This window comes from Aulostomus chinensis, chromosome 12 (assembly GCF_037954235.1).
Source record: "Aulostomus chinensis isolate RoL2024-O1b breed Wild chromosome 12, RoL_Achi_v1.0, whole genome shotgun sequence".
Taxonomy (NCBI): domain Eukaryota; kingdom Metazoa; phylum Chordata; class Actinopteri; order Syngnathiformes; family Aulostomidae; genus Aulostomus; species Aulostomus chinensis.
In genome coordinates, this window is record NC_141331.1 from 7,348,563 (window position 1) to 7,368,462 (window position 19,900).

General features: G+C 42.5%; 1 protein-coding gene across 4 annotated transcripts in view; it reads right to left on the reverse strand.

Moving 5' to 3' along the window:
- The window catches only part of epha6 (eph receptor A6), a 169,964-nt gene that overhangs the window by 73,240 nt on the left and 76,824 nt on the right, over nucleotides 1–19,900 (reverse strand). For all 4 annotated transcript variants that reach the window (XM_086219849.1, XM_086219848.1, XM_086219847.1 and 1 more), the window contains exon 4: nucleotides 22–177. In XM_086219849.1, coding sequence (XP_086075975.1) covers nucleotides 22–177 — 156 coding nt within the window. The remainder of the gene's footprint in view (nucleotides 1–21; nucleotides 178–19,900) is intronic.

A 19,900-nucleotide genomic window follows, 5' to 3' on the forward strand; every position in this document is an offset into this window, starting at 1 on the left:
GATTTCAGCTGGTATACTCACGTGTGCAAGCCATGGTTGGGGGGTCTTTGGAGGCCCTGAAGAAACCCTTCTCACAGCGGCAGATAGCAGCACCTTCTCCGTAGCTGAAACTATGCGGAGGGCACTTTGAGCACTTGATGTTTCCAGCAAATGCCTTGTAGAAGCCTGGGTGGCACGCTGGGGGTGACAGAGACACAATATGACAGGATGCGACAGCAATGACAAGCTACTTTAACAGGGGGGAACAGATGATAATATCACATTGAATGATATATCATCATAGTGTTACTCAATGCATTTGGCCCAGGATGAAACATGACAAGAGTTGTTTTATGCTTTCGAAATCCAGATCTGTACCATTTGTTAAAACAACCACGTCAATAGACGTAGTTTGGTATCGGCTCTGCTAACTATGCCTGTCATTTATCAGGAACCCATGTTTTAGAAAATAGAAGAAGGTGGAAGCTGAAGCAGCAGGGCAAGTACAATGAAGCCACTGGCTCTGATTGGTGCGATGGTAAACCTTCATACCATTTCTGTTTTCATGAAAACATGAATTATTCATAAATTATGTATCCATTAAAAATATTTTCACAGGTGAAATAGTGAGCCATACTCATACAAAAATACATTTTTGTTACCCGTTATACCTGTCTGATTGCTTTTACACTGCAGTTTCATTTGCTTTTATATTGTTTTGACCTGAGTTTGACTGATGAATCCTTCCCCACAGTTAACCTGTGCTGGGCAGTTATTTCTTACAGCTTCAAAGCATCATGAGGTGAAGGAGAGGAAAAAAAAAATAGTTAAAGGAATTATATTGTGTAAATGGGTTATCGTTTATGCATTTTATAGACTCCAAGGCTGGAAATATAAGAATGAAATATATAAGAGAAAGTGTAAGATTGAAGCAGAAACTCTGCAATGAAAAGTGTCATGTTCCCAGCTGCAGTGCATCAAGCAAATCACTGCGGCTTTCTCTTACTAAAGATAAAGATGTTAAGATGCCAGACAGCTTTCTTACCATGTCAGCCTTTTCTGCTGCATACAGTGCATCGAACACCAGAGTACGAACCCACGTCTACCGCATGCTGGGGAAGCGTCCAGTTCAGTTTTGAACTGGACGCTTCCCCACTTTTTCAGTTTTACCAAAATTGAGACTAAAATCATTCAGACTATTAAGTGAGCTTGTTTTTTTTTGTTTTGTTATTAAGGTGCTTAGGCTCGCCTTATGAGATGCTGTTTCAATTGAAATGCAGACAGCTTGTGCTGCAACAACGGCTGAAAATGGCCGGTTCAGATCAATGATTCTAGATGTTACTCGCAACATTATAATTATTCTTGAAAACAATCTAAAACAGCTTGGGGATTCGACATGGTGTACAGCTTAAACGCTTCAACCACCAGTTCACACCTGAAACTTCCATTGCGAATCATTGGTCTGAACTGGACCCTAATATAAAGTGAGCATTTTGACAGTGATGCCTTTGTTTCAATTGATTCTAAATATTGTTCTTACGCCAAGAAGACGAGATGATGTAAGTGTCAGCAGTATCATTCGAGAGTAGCAAACCAAAACTTTGGAGCTTGTTGTTTGGTAAAAGGGAAATTCACCACTTTTGGCTGCTATTTGTGTCAAATTTGTGACAATAAAACGGTCTTGCTCACAGAGCTGCACAGGTATGCACTAGCATGTATTAATTGAGGGTGGGGTTCTGATGCCAACCCCCCAACATATGAATATTCAGGAACAGGAGACTTGTGATCCACTCTTTGATCAGGAAACAAAAAAACTAAATGACATACATACAACCCTTTATTGACTGCAAACACTTTTTCTGCCTTGCTGCTACAACTGCAGAGAGATGAGAGGAGAGAGTGAATACAAACAGATGTTGAAATGTGCCAAGACTGGCAATGACTGATAAAAAAAAAAAAAAATCCCCAAAAAGCAAATAATGTGTTGTCACCGGGAAATTTGGAGGTAACGCAGCACCTGACCAGTACAGGGACAGTGAGGGAGGGTAGGAGACCCCTCAGGTGTTTGGTGAAGACATCTGCTGGGCTCACTATCTTTGACAGCAATAGCAGCCATGGCGAGGGAGAACCCCGGGAAACACGGTGGATAAAAAGCTGTTTTTTAGCCATTGCCACATACTGTGTTCCATATTGTGTCTGCTCCATTTAGCCCTGTTTTTGAGTACATTATTATTTGGACTCTGCCAGTGTAGCTTGAAGAACAAAATACCTGTGCTTCCGCAGCCACTGTCAGTCCTGCCCTGCTGAGACACAAACATGTTGCTGCTCCGGGCCACAGTCAAGGTGGGCTTGCTGCACAGATAAGACTCAGTTATTGTGACGACCCTCTCTGCCCTGCCTGCCTATTACTGATTCTGAGTGGCAGCTGTCTGTTTAGGTCCCGGAGGTGTTCATGGCAGAGGCTCATCAGCTACACTGCCAGCGTCTGGGCCCTGTGTTCCTTTAAAAAGTAAAATATTAGAGCTCAGTGTCTGCTGCCTTCATCCCTGAGACTCCCTTCCTCTTTTTATGCATGATGTTTTTCCGTTATCCGTCGCTTTCTTGCTAATCTGATGTCCTAGGAACACCTTTAGAGAAGTTCTTCAAATTTGGAATAAACATCCACTAGGACTTCAGAACTGACTGGTGGCCAAAGGTCAAAGGGCAAGGTCGCTGTCACCTCACTTGTTCTTCTTAATGCAGCATCTCTTGAGCACCACTCGTATTTCTAGCTGGTCATGTTTGGCTTGTGTTGCCGCACCACCTGACATTGCAGCTGAACACCTCTCCATTTGAAAAACAACAACATATACACAGTACATCAACCTCTCGCTTACACAGCTATGACCGTGATGGATGATGGCAGACATATTTATCATCACGGACGGGATATAAATAAACAAAAAAAATTGCCCTGTACATTACATAATTGCTCAGAGACTGGATTGCATGCAGGATGGGCATGATTACAGCAGGCTCATTAGAGCTGCTGAAAGGGTGAACAGCTTCTCCTTTGTTCACAGTCAGGGGTCCAAGTTACCACGTACAACTGTTCAGCCTTTAGTCCATAACTCCTTTTAGCTTTCTTAGTCTTCCTGCATGACTCAATAACATATATCAACTTGTTCTAATAACAATATTCAGCCCAGACTAAAACACGTCTGACAGGGAGTGTGTTGCTTCTCATGTTATTTATGATATTGACAGCTAAATGGTGACATTTCTGTTTGTCAAAGAATCCCGCCACATTAAAAAAAAACAAAAAACTTTAAAATCAATATGTCAGTGCCATTGTGGACAGATTGCATTGATCTAGATTGTTGTCCTGTTTACTTTTTAAACTTAACAAACACAGACAATCTAAAGAATGACAAGAGTCAGTGTATTAGCAAAAAATACCAAATTAAAAGCAAACTAACATTTTTTAGTCTGGTTTCTGAAAACACTAAGAGTTCATTTGCAGACTGAAGTTAAATGAAATAACATCTGAAAAGTTTATGCTGTAATTCTCACAAACACACTGATTTGGTGCACAGATATGTTGCAAAAATGTGTTTTCTTTTTGGTTTTGTTGTCCAGTGGAATTTCCATCCCCGTGTACAAGAGCGTACAATGGAGAGGATTTCTGCTGGCAACATTACTGGATGTCGTATGAATGGGCTTCACTACTGCAGAGAACTGCTGGTCCTATGTGGGTTTAAATGATGAATTATATTTCTGGATGCTTCAGTGTGAAGCAACAGTGTGGAAAAATGAACAAGCTAAACATAATTAGAACAAACAAACCTCTTTTAAGTCCAAAAACCAAATGGTCAGCAAGAGCCAAGAGTTTACATGCGCTGGAACATAAGATATGACTGAAAGATCTTCCATGCCAAAGAGACATGTCCAAAACTTTTCCCTCTAATGCGATTTTCACTGCTGCTGCTGCTGTCATTGAGCACATCGATTGAGGTTAACACATGTGGGTCCATTTGAAGGGATTCACCTTGAAGCACCTTTGTGTGTCTCCATTGCTGCCAGAGATAAACTGAGCTGTTGGGAGGACAAATCACTCCACAACTCTCAAATAAGGACAACAGAGGCAAAGAAGTTGACACAGGCAAATGCTGTGGGTACATTTTTTTTATATTGCTTTGTAACCCCCCCCCCAACACACACACACACACACACACACACACACACACACACACACACACACACACACACACACACACACTACTTTTGGTTGCCAGGTCTTATCTTCAATCATGTCTTTTTTTTAATGTAAGTATCAAAATGTAATCAAAATCATTTTTTCCACATTCATAGTTAAAAATGGTTTTAAATTAAAATGCTGTAACTGTTCACTTCTTTTTTTTTGTCACTTAGATTTTATTTAAATCTTTTATACATGAGAAGAAAAAAAAAACACATAGGAAAATAGCCAGGCACCTTTACATCAGTTTGTTCTTAAGCTTAACATATTTAGAGCGGTACAAAATCTACAAAGAGCAGAAATGTAGTCAAATTAAACATAGATTCAGTACTGGGGAGTAGAGTAGAATACAGCCTCCGCCATCCGTCCTATTCCTTAAAAAATATTAGCCATTTTTTCCATTTTGAAAAATATAAATCCTTACAAAGTCTCAATGCGTGTAACTGTTCACTTCTAAAGTATACTTCCATGTTGTGTGTCAAATGACTTGTTTGTTCTCGCACTGTCCGTTGCTGTAGCACTCAATCGCAGTAACTCAGTCAGGCTGCACTGCTTCTATCATGGGTGTGACCACAATAAGTGCCTCAGACCCCAAAACTTTCTCACTTCACTTATTGAAGCAGAAATTTTATCCATATAAGGCTCGACTGCACCAACCGTTACCCACAGCCGTGTTAGCCACGAAGCATGCTAACAGCAAGTTCACAACAGGACAACGTCTGAGGTCTCTCCATCTTTCAGGTTTACAACTGAATCAGTCAGAGAAGACAGGGACACATCTCACTGATAGAACAAATGAAAGAACGAAAAAATACCCAAGATGCTACTGCACATACACCTGCCACGGCGATGTCTCTGAGGGGGGCTCTGGATGAGGCTGCAGCTCTGGATCATGCACAGACACCCTGAAGAGGCTCCATCCCAGCTGTACTGCAGATTTGTCTGAGTAACATTAGTGAATACCATTGCTGGAACATCCATCCATGTAAGCAGCACCCTGGATCGTGTGCAGCACTGCGGGGGTGTCCTAATCTTTCCAAGCTCTCTCAGCCCAGAGGCAGTAGCCTGACAGTGGGAGGTGGAGGGTCTCTGTGCCAGGGGAGCTGCCACGGCTGTCTTGGCATCCCATAGTTTTGAAACAAGAGCATTTTGGAGGATCAACCCCTTAAATTGAGCTAAAAGGTGAAGAACATCATCTGAGAGAGTCTGACACTCAAGCCTGCAGCAGGTGTCCTTGTAGCCAAGATATACGCTGGTCTGATGGAGAGCTGGTGTCTCAGTGACCACAGCAGGAGGCAGACACACACACACAGTTGATGTATGTTGCTTTTGTCACCTTTCCTCCAACATCTCTTTGTTTGTAGTGGAGCGAAGGGCTTCAGCAGAGGGCTGAACCCTCTCCCCCTCATGTAGGGGAGCCACAAGAGGGCTTGGTGGAGATGAATGCAGACAGAGTAAGAAGGGACAGCTATTCACTGGAATACAGCAGTCCTGAAAAGAGCCACAGTGTTCCTGTTGATCAGCCATGCTGGGGTTGGTCAGTGGCTGAGGGGGTGGGTCGAGCCATGAGCATGGTGGCTGGAATGACATGTTGAGTCACATGCTGCAGAGTGGTGAGAAGGAGGTGGCACCATAGCCGGCCCCTGTGGAGTCAGACCGTAGGCCGCCTCTTTTGGGACGCTGAGTGGTGCGCTGTTTTAAAACATTCAGTTGGGAAAATGGCTTCTATCCATGGGGGAGACACCAGATGGCAGTAGCGCAGTGTTGTTTGAGCTGCAGCCATCTGTGTGGCACACTGGTGCCAGCGGTCAGTGGCAGGTGTGCAGCGGTGGTCACATACGTCTTGGAAGCAAGATGGAGGTTAGGCTGTGCTCTAATTGTTGGAAAACCATTACTCATTATTTAGCAAAACTTGGACATGAAGACGTTCAGATTCTCCACCACCTTGACGAAGGACTGAAGCTCTGTGTAGCGAGGCTCCAACGGCAACATTAAGCTGGAGGTCTGCGCCAGAGGTCAATCTGTGGGCGCTGTGGTGCCTCTCACACCTGCCGCCTTATGAAAATGCACAGTAACTTATGGAAAGTGAATCTTGACATGCGTGCACTCACACAAACACACGCACACAGAGACTATCTGTATCAGTATGATAAGTGGTGTCCAATATGACATCCCAAGGCTGCCTGCATCATTAACCTCTGATACCAGTGTGTCCTTGAGTAAGAATCCGTCTGTCAACCCCCACCCCCACCTCGCTAGACCCTGTTTTAGACTCTGTCAACCTAATGATGCCTCTGTCCGACCTTTGCTGAACTGAGGTGATGTTCCTCTCCGAACCTTGTAGCAGCAGCCTGCCTCAATCTGTCTGGTCAGGCTTTACTCCAAGGCCACAGTAGTGCTGCGCAAAGGCTGACAATGCATCACCCAAGGATGGACGCACAGACGCTGGCAAGAAGGTTAACGCATAGAAACCCTGGAGAGCTGGAACCAACAGCACACTGAACTGAAAGAGACAGACTTTAACATGAAGGATTACATAGGGCTGGAGGCATTTATATGGTAGAGTAAAAATGGGAATGATAAACCTTGATTAGGGATATGACTCCTGATCCAGGCAGCGTATTGGGCTGCTAATGGTTGGGAGTCAAAAATTAAACGATACAATGAAAGCTGTGAAAAGAGCAAAACTATGTCATTTCCTGGTTCCATCTCCTTTCAGAGCAATTTCTGGACTCTATTTGGAAAATGCATTGAGCTTCATCACTCCGCAGAATGTATTACACTATAATCCATATGATTTCAACATTTTCTAGCTAATAAGCGACACGGACATAAGGCTAAATTGAGACATTACACTGCAATAAGTTTGGCTCTGAGTTACATGTTCGATATCATTTATTGATCCTGACACTGGAGCCTGTGACAGACTTTAAGTAAACAAAAGGGAGAACACAGGACACTGAGAAACATACATTACGTCAAATATAATTACTACTATGACAACTGTTGCCACAGAAATCTGGCGACGAAACGTCAGCAGTCTGACCTGTGAGTCGAGCTCACGCACAGACCTGAGGTCAGGGTAACACAACACCAGACGCTGGTGTGTCGTGTGTGATCATCTCCTGCCTGTGACACAGTAGCTATTAATGGTTTGCCACGGTTGCCATATAACAATATTTTCAGTCATGTAACCATGGTGATGAAGATCTCCTAACCTTAAAGAGGTAGGAAATGATTCTGGAATGACCAACGAGAAAAATAACATGGCAGATTTATAGCTCTGATGTGATTTAGATTTCCTTCTTTCCGTGGAGAGCACATCAGCTGGATGAGTTTCACAGGTGAGTCGTGCAATTCAAGACGCTGATTGTCACTCTAGTGTAACAAGTATATTCTTCCCCTTTTTTTCCCCACAGAGCCTCTGGTCAAGAATCCTGACTTGCCTGCCTCCGTTCATGCCAGTTCTTCCTCAGTTTGCAAAATGTTGGAGGGAATCCAGAGTGAGAAGGTCTAGACTGCGTTCACCATGCTGATGTCTAACAAGCATTTTTATGTTATAAATGGTCCCGAAAGTCACCACCATCCACTGCAGCCTGCGGTTTAGGAAGGAGAGAAACAAACCAAAACAAAACTATGTAACCTAGATCATCTGCCTCACATCACTAGGTCTGGGCAACCTATCACCAACCCAAAAAACACATAATAAAGACGTTTTAAAATGAGTCGAGCATTTCACCCCCCTCTTATGGCACCCTCTAAGCATTTTAATGTGGCCATAGCACGTAAAGATTCTTTGATTTCTCCCCATCTCAGACGGCTTCTGTGAAGGTCTCTGAGGAGGGAGTGGAGCCAGCAGAAGCAGTACAAAAGCATAAGCATCCCCTGCTGCTAAATTGCAAGAAAATTGTTACATGGCTTAGTCAGAGCTACTTTATCTTCCATTCACAGCGCCGGGGCTGCGCATGTATGACTTTCAGTGCACAATGAATAATCATTATTACAGTAGTTTCCTCTACAATAACACCTCACCAACAATTATAAGACAGACACTATTTTCACCCTCTCCCAAGTGATGGTAGACTACATTTCAGTACACCAACAAAGGAGCCAGCTCACACCAACTTCAAATCCCAGAACCTAAAACCCATGTTTAAATTGTAAGGCCATTACTAATGCCTTTGTTCAGTGTCTTCAAAGTGAGCAACACCAGAGAGAATCTGTCCTGTGTGGAGGCTGAGAGCGCTGCCAGTTATTTCACTGATAAAATGAGATTCAACTCGGGGGCTTCTTGACTGATGATTTGAATAACTGACTGTTAGGGGGCAGTACACCTCAGAAGAAAGTAGAGGTGAGTAGGGGACAGGAGAATAGTTTCCTATCCACTGGCCTTAGGGGGCCCGGATCAAATTTTAGGCCTTCAGCCTTAAGTTAATGAGATGTGGAAGTCATCCAGAACATTCTGCCAGCCCCCAGCCTGGACCCTGAGAGCCAGAGGCAGTAGAATGGATGGTGAGGACTTCTTACTCAAAGGACCTGAATGCAGAAGCAACTGGTAGACAGATCACACATGAAAAACATGCCTGTTTCTCTACTCTAAGACCATCTGCTGGTATTTCTACACAACATGCCTCTCCGTAGTGAAGCAAACACTGACATATTATTTAAAGAATCTGGAAATTTGTTGCTTGATGTGACAGAAAAGGATGGAAAGGTTTAGAAAACAGCCTGAAAACCTTTCAAAAGGGACACAGACTTCAAATAGTTGCTGCATTTTCATCGCGTATTCTTATTGCAAAAATCTCTCCAACCCATTCCGCTTTGATGAAAAAAAGGAAGCAACCACTCACGAGGTGATGTGAAGTCACCAGCCGGCATCTACAGCATCCAAATATGACATGAAATCATCCACAAAACAGAATTAAAGAGCAAGTGACCATCAACTCAGCGGCCTCACAGTCGCCAATCTTTCTATCCATTCATCACCCCCAGCATCCATCACAGATTCTTCTTGCCTACTTTCATGTTGTCATACAGTAATCACGCTGGCCATTGAGTGGCTGTCACTTTTACAGTGTAATTTATTTAGCAACTTGTATTCAGGATTTGTCTGTTCATTCTTCAGGGAATGACGGGTGGTTTTTAGCAGGATTTTTTTCAGGTTGTTTCAGTTATTTGTATTTTAACCCAGACCCAAACCAAATGTTTTTTGGGCCAGATCCTAACCAGACCTTAATCAGAGCTTTATCATAACTATCTTAAAATACTGCATTTTTAAATGAATGTATGCCAAACATGGAATTTGAGATTCTCACAGCCCAACATACTTTGTTACAACAAGAACAGTTCTGCATTGGACTCAAACTCATGACCACGGCATTGGAGGTGGACGCGCCAGCAAGAGGGCAAACAACCTCGGGCCGCGAGCAGCAGCACAGGTCTGGTGCTAGTGGAAGAGAGGTTTACTGTGTACAGCACCGTAGCAAGCTTCCGGCCACCGCTGCACGGGCGCACAGGTCGCTGGCGTTGCTGGACATTTGCAGAATATGCATGAATAATAATTGTGCCTAAGACATCATATGAAAAAAACCCTCTTTGATCAAAGGAACGGTCCACCTGCAAAACCATATCTTTACAATTTCACACTTCAGTTATTGTAAGATACAAGATGTACTGTAACATATGAGGAGAACAAACAGTTGCTGAAATAGAAGGGTGAAGTTACCTTTTGACTCCAGGCCATCCTGCAGGTGTGTGAGTGGTGTTCGTCTTAGCAAGAGAGCAAATGAGTGTGAGTCCCAAAACACATCCAGCTATTGCTTTTCATGTCCCCATAAAGTTAAACAGCGTTTTCCAGGATCCAAACAAAAACTTTTGAGTTTTATTTCTGACAGTTAATTCAATGCAACCCATATCTGTACCTTTATCCAAATGCATGTGCATGTAGGTATGTGTGCATGAGTGGAGGTCTTTGCGGTGCATAGCCGATGGTGCTGAATTCTTCTCCCGGTGGTCAGCGAAGAAGAACAATTCCAAGAGGAGCACAATTCTGCAGCATTTACTTGCAGAACCACATCAACAAATGTTGCAGAATAGTTCAGCTCTTGAAATCAAAAGCAGTGTGGTGAGGAGGCGATGCAAATGATAAGAGATCGCTGCAGAGATGGTGGCGTTTTAGGCAGGAGAGAGCCCAAGACTTATTACAGACTGAAAAATGAAGACGTGCACTTTTTTCCCCAGTTTAATTACAGACGAATATTAACCCTCCTCTGTGTTCCTGTTATGATATGATGATAAAAGCCTTATTGCCTTTTCCCTGTGCTGACTCATACACCTTGTCGACACATTTATTGCATTTTTAGCAGAAAAGTCATCTCGTTCCTTTTCTTTTCTCCAGACACAATAATATTCATTATGAGCTAATAACAACCCCTGTCTTTGCTCCCTCAACAGGATGTACACATTCACACACATACGACTGCCAAAGTACACCAGATGCATGTTCATGACTGTTGTCGAAGCAACAGGCTCAATCCCTGGATTCACACAACTATTCTACTTCCTGCGTCGCAGCGTGCGATGCTAATTATCCCAAGAGTTGATGAAAAGTCACACCTCTTCAGCTGTAGTGGCACTTTGAAACATACAATTGTTTTTAATGTAATCAGGAACTAAACTCTCACAAACACTTCAAATGAAAAGCCCGCTTACTTCTCCCTCTCTCTCTCTCCGTCAACTCTCCTTCCTCTCTTCATTAGCAAACGTGAGGGCTATCTCTGATTTACACTTGAGGATTAGAGAGCCTCTCAAACACGTCTCTGCTCGAGTGTTGAGACTGGTGATGTTTAGTCAGAGAGCAAAGTGCCACTGAGCTTCTGGCTGTGAGCTTCAGCAACTTATTAATAAGAGCGATGTAAAACTGTGCGCTTCCTCTGAACTTTTGTAATTGTTTTGGATCAGAATTTTCACAGCCATCAAACTCTCTCGTCCAATATTTGCAACGCAACTTCTGTCTTTTCAGTCTGCAAAGGGCATTGCTCATATTTCTGGACCGTTATGTTCTCATTTCTCATTTTTGCTCATTTCTATCTAACCTTTTAATGGAATATCCATGAGTGACGTTGGGGCTCTAGACCTTCATCAGGCCTGATGCTACGGTCCAATTACAACAAAAGTACCTTATACAAGTGCAATAAAACACTTTTACAGTTGGCCTTTTCTTAAACCTCAACATTTCAGGCTGTGCAAAACAATACCAAAATGAAAATGGTTCAAGTTTAAGTCAGTTAAAAGACTCATTTCAGTCACTTTCTGACCTCTTTTTAGTTCAAAAGTCAGCTTGGTTCGTTGTTATTTATTTATTTATTTTTTAAAGTATGAATACCAATAACCATTCAATTATAACATAGCATTCATAACATTTTACTAAAGCATGAAGTAGCAGACTGTGCACATCTTAAGTCCCCTGCAGTCATGAATGTGGTTAGAGTTTGATGCTGAAAGGCGGTTTTCACATTCATCTGTGAAAATGGAAATTTCCTCTGCTCTCAGTGAAAATGGTTTCAAGAGGCGGTCCTGTGAGCATGATTTGTGACATCACAAAAATGTTGGAAACTGATCCTGGACCAAAATTCAGCACACACAAGACTTTACTGTTTCCAATGAACAAATGTTAAGAATAGTGAAGTAAGAGACATCTTAGGTCCAGAAGATAAAAGTGAAAAAAAAAATATATATATATATTTACAAAATCTGGAATTGTTAATGAGGGAGGAAGGTGATGTTTGAGGAAATTTAGTGTGATAATTAGACAATCATTATCTGTTAAGAGTATTTAGGTGTATCTTAAAACCATCATGAACCTGATGATTTTATAATGATTGTAACCTTCAGATATTTTCAAATTCACCTTGTTCCCTTATGCAGAAAATACAACTGTTGATGTATCAACAACCATAGTAACCAGAGCAGTTATACTGCTGCTAACAGCTAACTATCACAGTGCAAATGCAGTATATCGTGCTTTCATATTTAATAAATACGCAAAAGAAATCTCTCTAAACTCTCACTTTGACACATGAATAGAACAGCAATGACATTTCAGCAGCTCACACGTTCTGCAGGCTCCCTGCAGCACCCTGTCCACTAATATTTCTTCACTAGTTAGTTTATCAAGATGTTGCAACCAAGAAACTGAAAGGGGAGGAATTTAAGCGCACAGATCGCTTGGTTTCATCATTGTGGTAAATGTCATTTCTTTGAAGTTCAGCTGAGTTTCTCACTGAACTGAGCTTTTTTTTTTTCTCCACTTCACCATGTCCCCCTTGCCAGAGCTGACTCAGAAAACACTCAAACCAATCTGAATGTAAAAGTTAAAAAAAGCAGGTCAGATGAATTCACATGTCTTTTTTTCTTTTAAAAATATATAGAATAAAACAATTCAGTGGGTCCACAGCAAGATGTTCTGTACTTATACAGCAGATGTGGAGTCTGTCCACTCAACCAGATCAATGGCGGAGCTTCAACAGATTGAAATAAACTGGGAATTGAAATCTTCTCTGAATCAAATTCAAAGGCACAAAAATGCAGAAACATTCTCCATTCCTGGTTCATTTCCTTCATGTTCCTTCCTGCAACTGTTATTTCAACTCAGTTTATTGTGTTGATTTTTTCCCACCCTGTTTAATTAGACTGGTATTTTATTGCATGATGGTTCATTGCATTGAATCAGACTTTGTTAGGTTATAATGACTGGAGATTCATTATTGAAGATTGCAGGTAATAGAAGCAATAAGCTCCTTTAATGCGGGCCATTTTAAAAAGACAATACTATTAACAAGGATAATCAGAGCTAATTATCTCTACCACTGACAACTTGCAGACTCGGAGTGGAGGCAAGCTAATGCTACTTTAATGCAAGTTCTTCTTCAACTTCGTCAAATACCGACTGTCACGGTGACACCTGCACTGCGGCCCTCCTCTGCTTCATCCTGGTCCTGTTTTCATCAGTGCACTCACAGCTCTAACAATGACTCATAACATGGCCACTTCCAGCATATCTGCTCTGTTTCTGTTGTCAGAGCATGCAAAAGTGACACCAATCTCGTCACCCCGGTACATATCGAACAGGTATGAAATGGAGCTCAGGAGGTCAATAATTCAGCCGATTTCTAAGTAGATAGAAGAACTGATGGTTACCACTTCAATTCAGTGAGGGAACTCAGAAAGTGTCAGTCAAGCCCTGAACATTTTTGTGAACAAATTGTTTGAATGAATCTTTTTAGGGAGTAAAGGAACTGACAAACCGTACATCCCAGCTGTCAGATCGTCCACATTTCCCTGCGAGTGGGTAAGTGATTCTCTGGCTAAAATAGTACAACAGCTGATATTGTTACCCCCCCGTGATGAATAGGCGGTGAAGACGGTCATTTGCACGAGTCTCACACTCGATGCATGAGAGCTGACAGCCCTGATAATATCCCTGTTTCAGCTGATCACACGGCCCTGCTTCTGCCCAAGGCCCCCTCCGACACTCTACCTGTTACCAATGAGTATATTTTATTCAAACATTCACACAATACAACCAAGTAAGACAGAACAATGAGGTCAGGGAAAAACTGGTAACACCCCCCCCCCCCTCCTTTTTTTTGTGAGCACATTTTACCCAGTGAAATCCGGATTGTTCTGGACTGCACTGAATTTGCCAAACTGCCAAGCATTTTACTGGCCATTAACTCCAGCAAATTAACTTCAGTGAAATTCAACTTGTTCTGCCTGTTTGTCTACATTTGGATCCTCTACCCCGTTGCCTTTGTAGATGAACTGTGACTACATGCAATTTCCCTTTACCGGAGGACATCAGTGGAAAAGAGGATTCTCTACAAATCAACGCATTTGTTTGTACCGTGTGTGTTCAAAAACATCAACAAGCATCTACTCTAAAAGCATTGGTGCTAATTTAATCACATATTAAGACTCGGAGGCTTATTGTGCCACAGTTGCTGTTGTTGTTTGACCTTTTCCCGGTTAAAACCATCCAAATAAGTTCATTACTAACAAAGACAGAACAAAGACACCAAGTACTGATAATTACATTCAAAAAAATGGTTGCCAACACGGAAAACATTTTTAAAATGAGTTCGTTTAATTACACAATGTCTAATAATCTGTTCAAATGGTTTCTAGACATCAAATTAATACTGTTACTGTGAATTGTTTGGGCTCCCATAACTGTGGAGAGCTCTTCATCAGAGGTCAGCCTCTGTGATCCCTTCACAGCAATGTTTGTTAGTTTCCAAAGAGTCTTGTGCCAAATTAACAGAGCGTAGTAAAGCTCTCCAAAGAATTCCTTTAACTCAAAAAGCAAGTAAAGTTCCTCTCTAAATCTTTCTACGGGGACTGAAACAGTGGCTGCAGCGGAAGCTTTGGGATGGACTGTAAAACTGGAGTTTTATAGCTGCGTCAGGGCTCTAGGACATCCCTGATCTGTATTTGGATATCTCCAATGCATGATGACAAGACATAAAGTAAATCGCATAAATCTGTCGCTTGTATTAGGAGCCTGGTGGGAAAAGCACTGGGGTCAAAGAAAAACCCGGACGGAGAATCTTTTAATCGTCACGCTCAGTGACATTTGTTCAGGGACAACAAATCCACATGAGTGTGTTGGCTCATTTAGGGAACCTGCATCACCAAGAAGCCCAAAACATGAAAGAGCACTTCAAACATCCATCAAGCACACGGGTAGGATGAGCGACTCAAATACTGGGTGACTACATACCAAGCCTTCCTTTGACTACTCAGCCAGTCAGAAGCATTTTACTGAATGAGTTTTGCCATCTGTACGCATCTGTAACGGACTTTATCACACTGCCATGATGTTGTTGAGTCACAGAAATCTGATGAGTCGCATGACACACACAAGAGTTAAGCCCGGTGCACACGAGGGTTGCAAAAGAATCAGTACTTTGGAATGAAGATGCAACTTATGTTACCTTCTTATACCTGAGTGTCAGGGTTGCAGCGAGTACAGATGTCCAGTGTGGGGTCAAGTGGCGCGACCTCACACTAGAACTTCATTCAGACTACTTCAGAGCAGCAATTCCAAGGAATCACAGTAATAAGTACTGTGAGTCTTCCTCACCCCTGTAAAGTCTTTCAGTCCAAAGGCAAAGCAAATTTATCTATCGAGCACATTTAAGCCAAAGTGCAAGTCAGGATGTTTTACAAAAGTGCAAAAGAAGAACATGATAAAAGGATATTTAAACACACATTATACAAAAAAAAACAAGAGAAGGAAATAAAACAATCAGGATACGTAACAGCAGCAATTCAAACTGTGAATAGATATTATGAGGCATTTTTTAATTTAAGTTTTCGTGTGTTTGCTTGCACTTTTGCAGGTAGAACTAAGTGGTTCCTTTCCAGCACAGCACTCGACGATTGTTTATTCCTCTCTTTCCAGTCTTTCTAAACGCAACTCTGTACAAGCTAACAACCACATAGCAAAATGACAGAGGAAAATGCATGTCAAGTGTGTGTGTGTGTGTGTGTGTGTTTGTGTGTGTGTGTGTGTGGAAGCCTAATGAATTTATTGTAAGGGGCTCTGAGGATAAGCACGCCGTCGCTCTCAACTTTTCCGCATGATTGAAACTGATTGTGGTTTTAACACGCAGTTAAATCGACAGCAAATCATATTTAGCAGAGGTCACATTAGCATAGAGGCCTTCTCGTTGAAAATAAACAATGAGAATCTCTTCTCGAAAACGGTACAAACAAAAGCAGGACAGAATGACACGGAGGCCCTTTAGAAACAGTGATGTAATAGAGCTAGAACGCATTAAAATGGATCAGTCAATTTAAATGCCTTTGGTCTCTCTCTCTCTCTCTCTCTCTCTTTCTCTCGCTCACAGACCTCATTCCCATCCAAGTATATCTTTAAGTATTGGTGAGTTGTCGGGGTTTTTTTTGGCGGGGACAGAGTAGGAAATGTTCTATTTATTGTTTTACTTTTTTCCAGCTTTTATTTTTCAAGTTTTTAAAAGAAAAAAAACAAAACAAAATTAAAACCAGAGCGAAATGGTTGCGGTCCTGGAGTTCTTTAAGTCTAAAATCATGGTATGATCAAAGAGAGCTAATAAATGAGGGCTTCGGCTTGCTGATGTCTCTATGATGCTGGTTATTCTTGTTAGCGTAATTGGACACTCTTTCTTGCTGGTATACAGGAGTGAATGCAAGTGTGAACGCTTGTCTGTCCCTATGCGTCAGCCCAGGGTCCATCCAGGGTGTGGCCCGCCTGCTTCTCGCCCAATAACAGCTGGGACAGACCCCCCCCCACCCGAAGTCTTCTACTTTTGTCCCAATACAGACGATCTCACATGAGTGTCATGTAAAAACATGAACCAAAGTTTAAACATGTGGAAAATCACAAGCTAATAAATACAAACATACGTTCTGTACTTTATAATCAGGGGACGGCTGCTAATGTGGACATTCTGTCTGCTACACAACAGCTGGTGCAATAACAACATTACGAGGCCATCAGCCAGCAGCCCAACTACTAATGAACCCGCAGTTTTTTTATTGAGTTTCCTCACTTTAATGACACAGCCTACGTCTGGACTGCAGGATCATATCTTAGAGTGGGACGGGTGGGTGGGGTAGCCTGCAATGTTTTGGAAATTAATATATAGATAAAATCCAATTTATGTTTATTTGATGTCACACCGCAGTTTAACAATGCGTTGCTAAACATCAATTTATACTGACTTTTATCATTCGAAGACAAAGAGACTCTGGGTGCCGAGTTTGTGTGTGTGTGTTCAGACGCGTGCATGTGCCCACGCTGCTTTCTTCCCCGCCAGCTCAGTTTAGGTGTGCAGGTGCACGTGGGGTTTTCAGGTGGAACGCTGCCGACCTGACGGTGACAACAGCTATAGGTGAGCTAGCTCATGTTGGTCCCATGCTAGAGGATCATTGGACAGGTTGTGGTTAGACTCGCCTCTCCTGACATTTGCCCGGGTGTTCCAGGCTCCAGGCTGCTCTGAACAGATTATCTCCCCAAATAATCCTGTATTGTGAGGGGTGCAGACACATTGTTGTGGCCTTTGAATTATAATTCATTCAGCATTCAGCTATAGCCCACACCTCCTGAGAGCCGCTGTGCACACACACACACACACACACACACACACACACACACACACACACACACACACACACACACACACACACGCGCCCTTTGAATTATGTTGTTGGTTGCCAAATATGAAAGAAAAATGGTCTGAAACTGAGGGAAACGTTGTGTTTCACAGATATTCCGGCTACTGGTGTAACATCAGACAAACATACACACTTATGGATCCCTGCATGACCGCTACTCATAATAGAGCTGAGAGTTTTGTGAGTTTTCCTGACACAAGTAAACAGGGGGGGCGCCGGGACACGGCCTTTAAATTTAGGAAAGACCTGAATGAAAAAAAGTTAAAAAAAAAGTGTTGTGGCAGGTTGGTGCAGGATTACCAGTGGAGTCATGTCAAGATGATATGAGGAAGGACAGGTGAAGGGGGCGGGGCTACAATTGTATTTTAAGAAGACGCATTTGTGCTTTCTAATCTACTTCCTCTTGAGAATTGGCACTTTAATTGTGAAGGAGTGAGTGATGAGGCTAAAACAGCTATTTTCTTGAAGTGAATTGTGAAAGATGAAATAGAGTTCATCCTCTGCATGTCTCCCATCCTCAACATAGCTGGTAGAAGCACCCGGGACCTGACTCCAGTTCTAGCCAGTGCCTTGGTAAGGAGCACCGACAGGACCAGGGACACCACGACCCTCTTGCATCATGGCTGGATACTGTCCCAAGTACAAAAAGAGCACACTCATGGCGTGAGTACACTCCGGCATGTACTCTCACGTGGTACCAGCTGCATCGTCTCCTCGGCCTCGCCTCACCCCGCCACGCTAAGATCTTTAAGACCGCGAGGGCTGATTTGTGTGTGAAACAGTTGGGTTACGATTTGACTTCTTCCCCGTGAGATTCAGGTTTAAATCTGGATTCGATAAAAATACGTTTTTAAAGACTAACACCCACAGTCATGATAGAATTAACCAAATATTTAATCAACCAAAGTCCCCTAGGTGAGGTGTGGCTGATCTTCCATCTAAATGAAAAAAGAACGTGTTACGACAGAGGAAAAGAAAAAGAGAGAGAGTGAAATCACAGCTGTCAAAGTTTGAAACGTAAGAACTAATATATGTTGTCAGGGTTACAGAGCTGCATGTGCTCATTTTTGTCAGTCCCTCTATTGTTTTCCAGCAGCGTTTCATTTATTTTTCATTCCTTTTTAATTTGATAAATAGCCAGAATTGACAGTGAGAATAGCAGCTGGTGCGTCTCTCCGCTACACTGAGCAGTGAAGGCAGTTGCTTTGATCAGGCTGGGGCTGCTGGCCTGTAGCGCTGTCACAGACCACCTCCCCACTACTAAAGTGTCTGTTACTCTCTAGCTCTTTGTGTGCACTGACATCAAAGTGAAAATGCTAAGCTGCCCAGCACGATCAACAAAGTTGTGTGTGATGATTGGAGTGATTTGTGAATAATTTTGCTTGTTTGTTTCTGACGCCATGATCGTCTTCCGCCTTCCTCCCGCCGCAGGGTGAACACGGCAGAGAGCTACAGTTTGGAGTGGAAACTTGTCACCGCCAGTTTACGCACAGCCGAGCCTGACACAAGAGGGGATTTTTCGTGATGTTCTTGATATTCCAAATGTTGTGATGATGTCAACGGGCTCAGTCCTACAGCAATGTGAACACAGGCAGGGGGGTCAGAGGGCCACCATACCAATTGTGACTATGCTCTTGACCTAAAAAAACAGGTCCAAGACCTCTTCCAGACAGTCTCTGTCAATTCCAAGAGAACTCTAGTGAACTCTAGTGCAGTTTGATTGACGTGTGAACCCAATCCAACCCAATTGCAAGAAGCAAACCCAAACACAGAGGATTATGGGGCTGACAAGGACTGGCTCGGACTTCTGCTTAAGTCTGATGTTTGCTCGACGTCTGGGCTGAAAAGTTTGCCAGCGTTAAATCTCTGACTGAAAGACATTTGTGAGCCCAGTTCTGGCTCTGCTACTTCATAGATGCTCCCTGTCAGCCAATATAGAGATTTCAAAACTTGGTCCACTTGAATTGTGCTCTGTGAAACCGAGCCAAACCAAAGCTAATGTAGCCAATCCCTTCCATCTCAACTCAAGACGGGTCAAACCACTATGAATGCGCTCTGAATATTTCAGCTAATTTCCAATAATTGCAAATGGTAAGAAAATGTATTCTTAGTGGGAATATTATTACTACTAGTACTCAAACTACTACATCCTCAAACATACTGTATTGTATTAGAGGTGATTGATACCCACTGTATAAAATTTAATGTTTGATAAAACCCTCTCATTTATTATCATATAATCCCAATTTACACACACTGCCACACACAGATGAGCAGGTGGTATATCCTTTTCAGATTCCTCCCTGATCTATGGAGTGTAATAGTGTTTAATAAGGCTGACATTACGCTGGTATAATCCCACTCTCTCATGCACCGACACACAACCAATTCCATTTCCATCGCTTCAGCAGTTTTCTCTCTGCTCCAAAAGCTCATTTCAAGAAAAGAAGGCCGGGCGCAAAA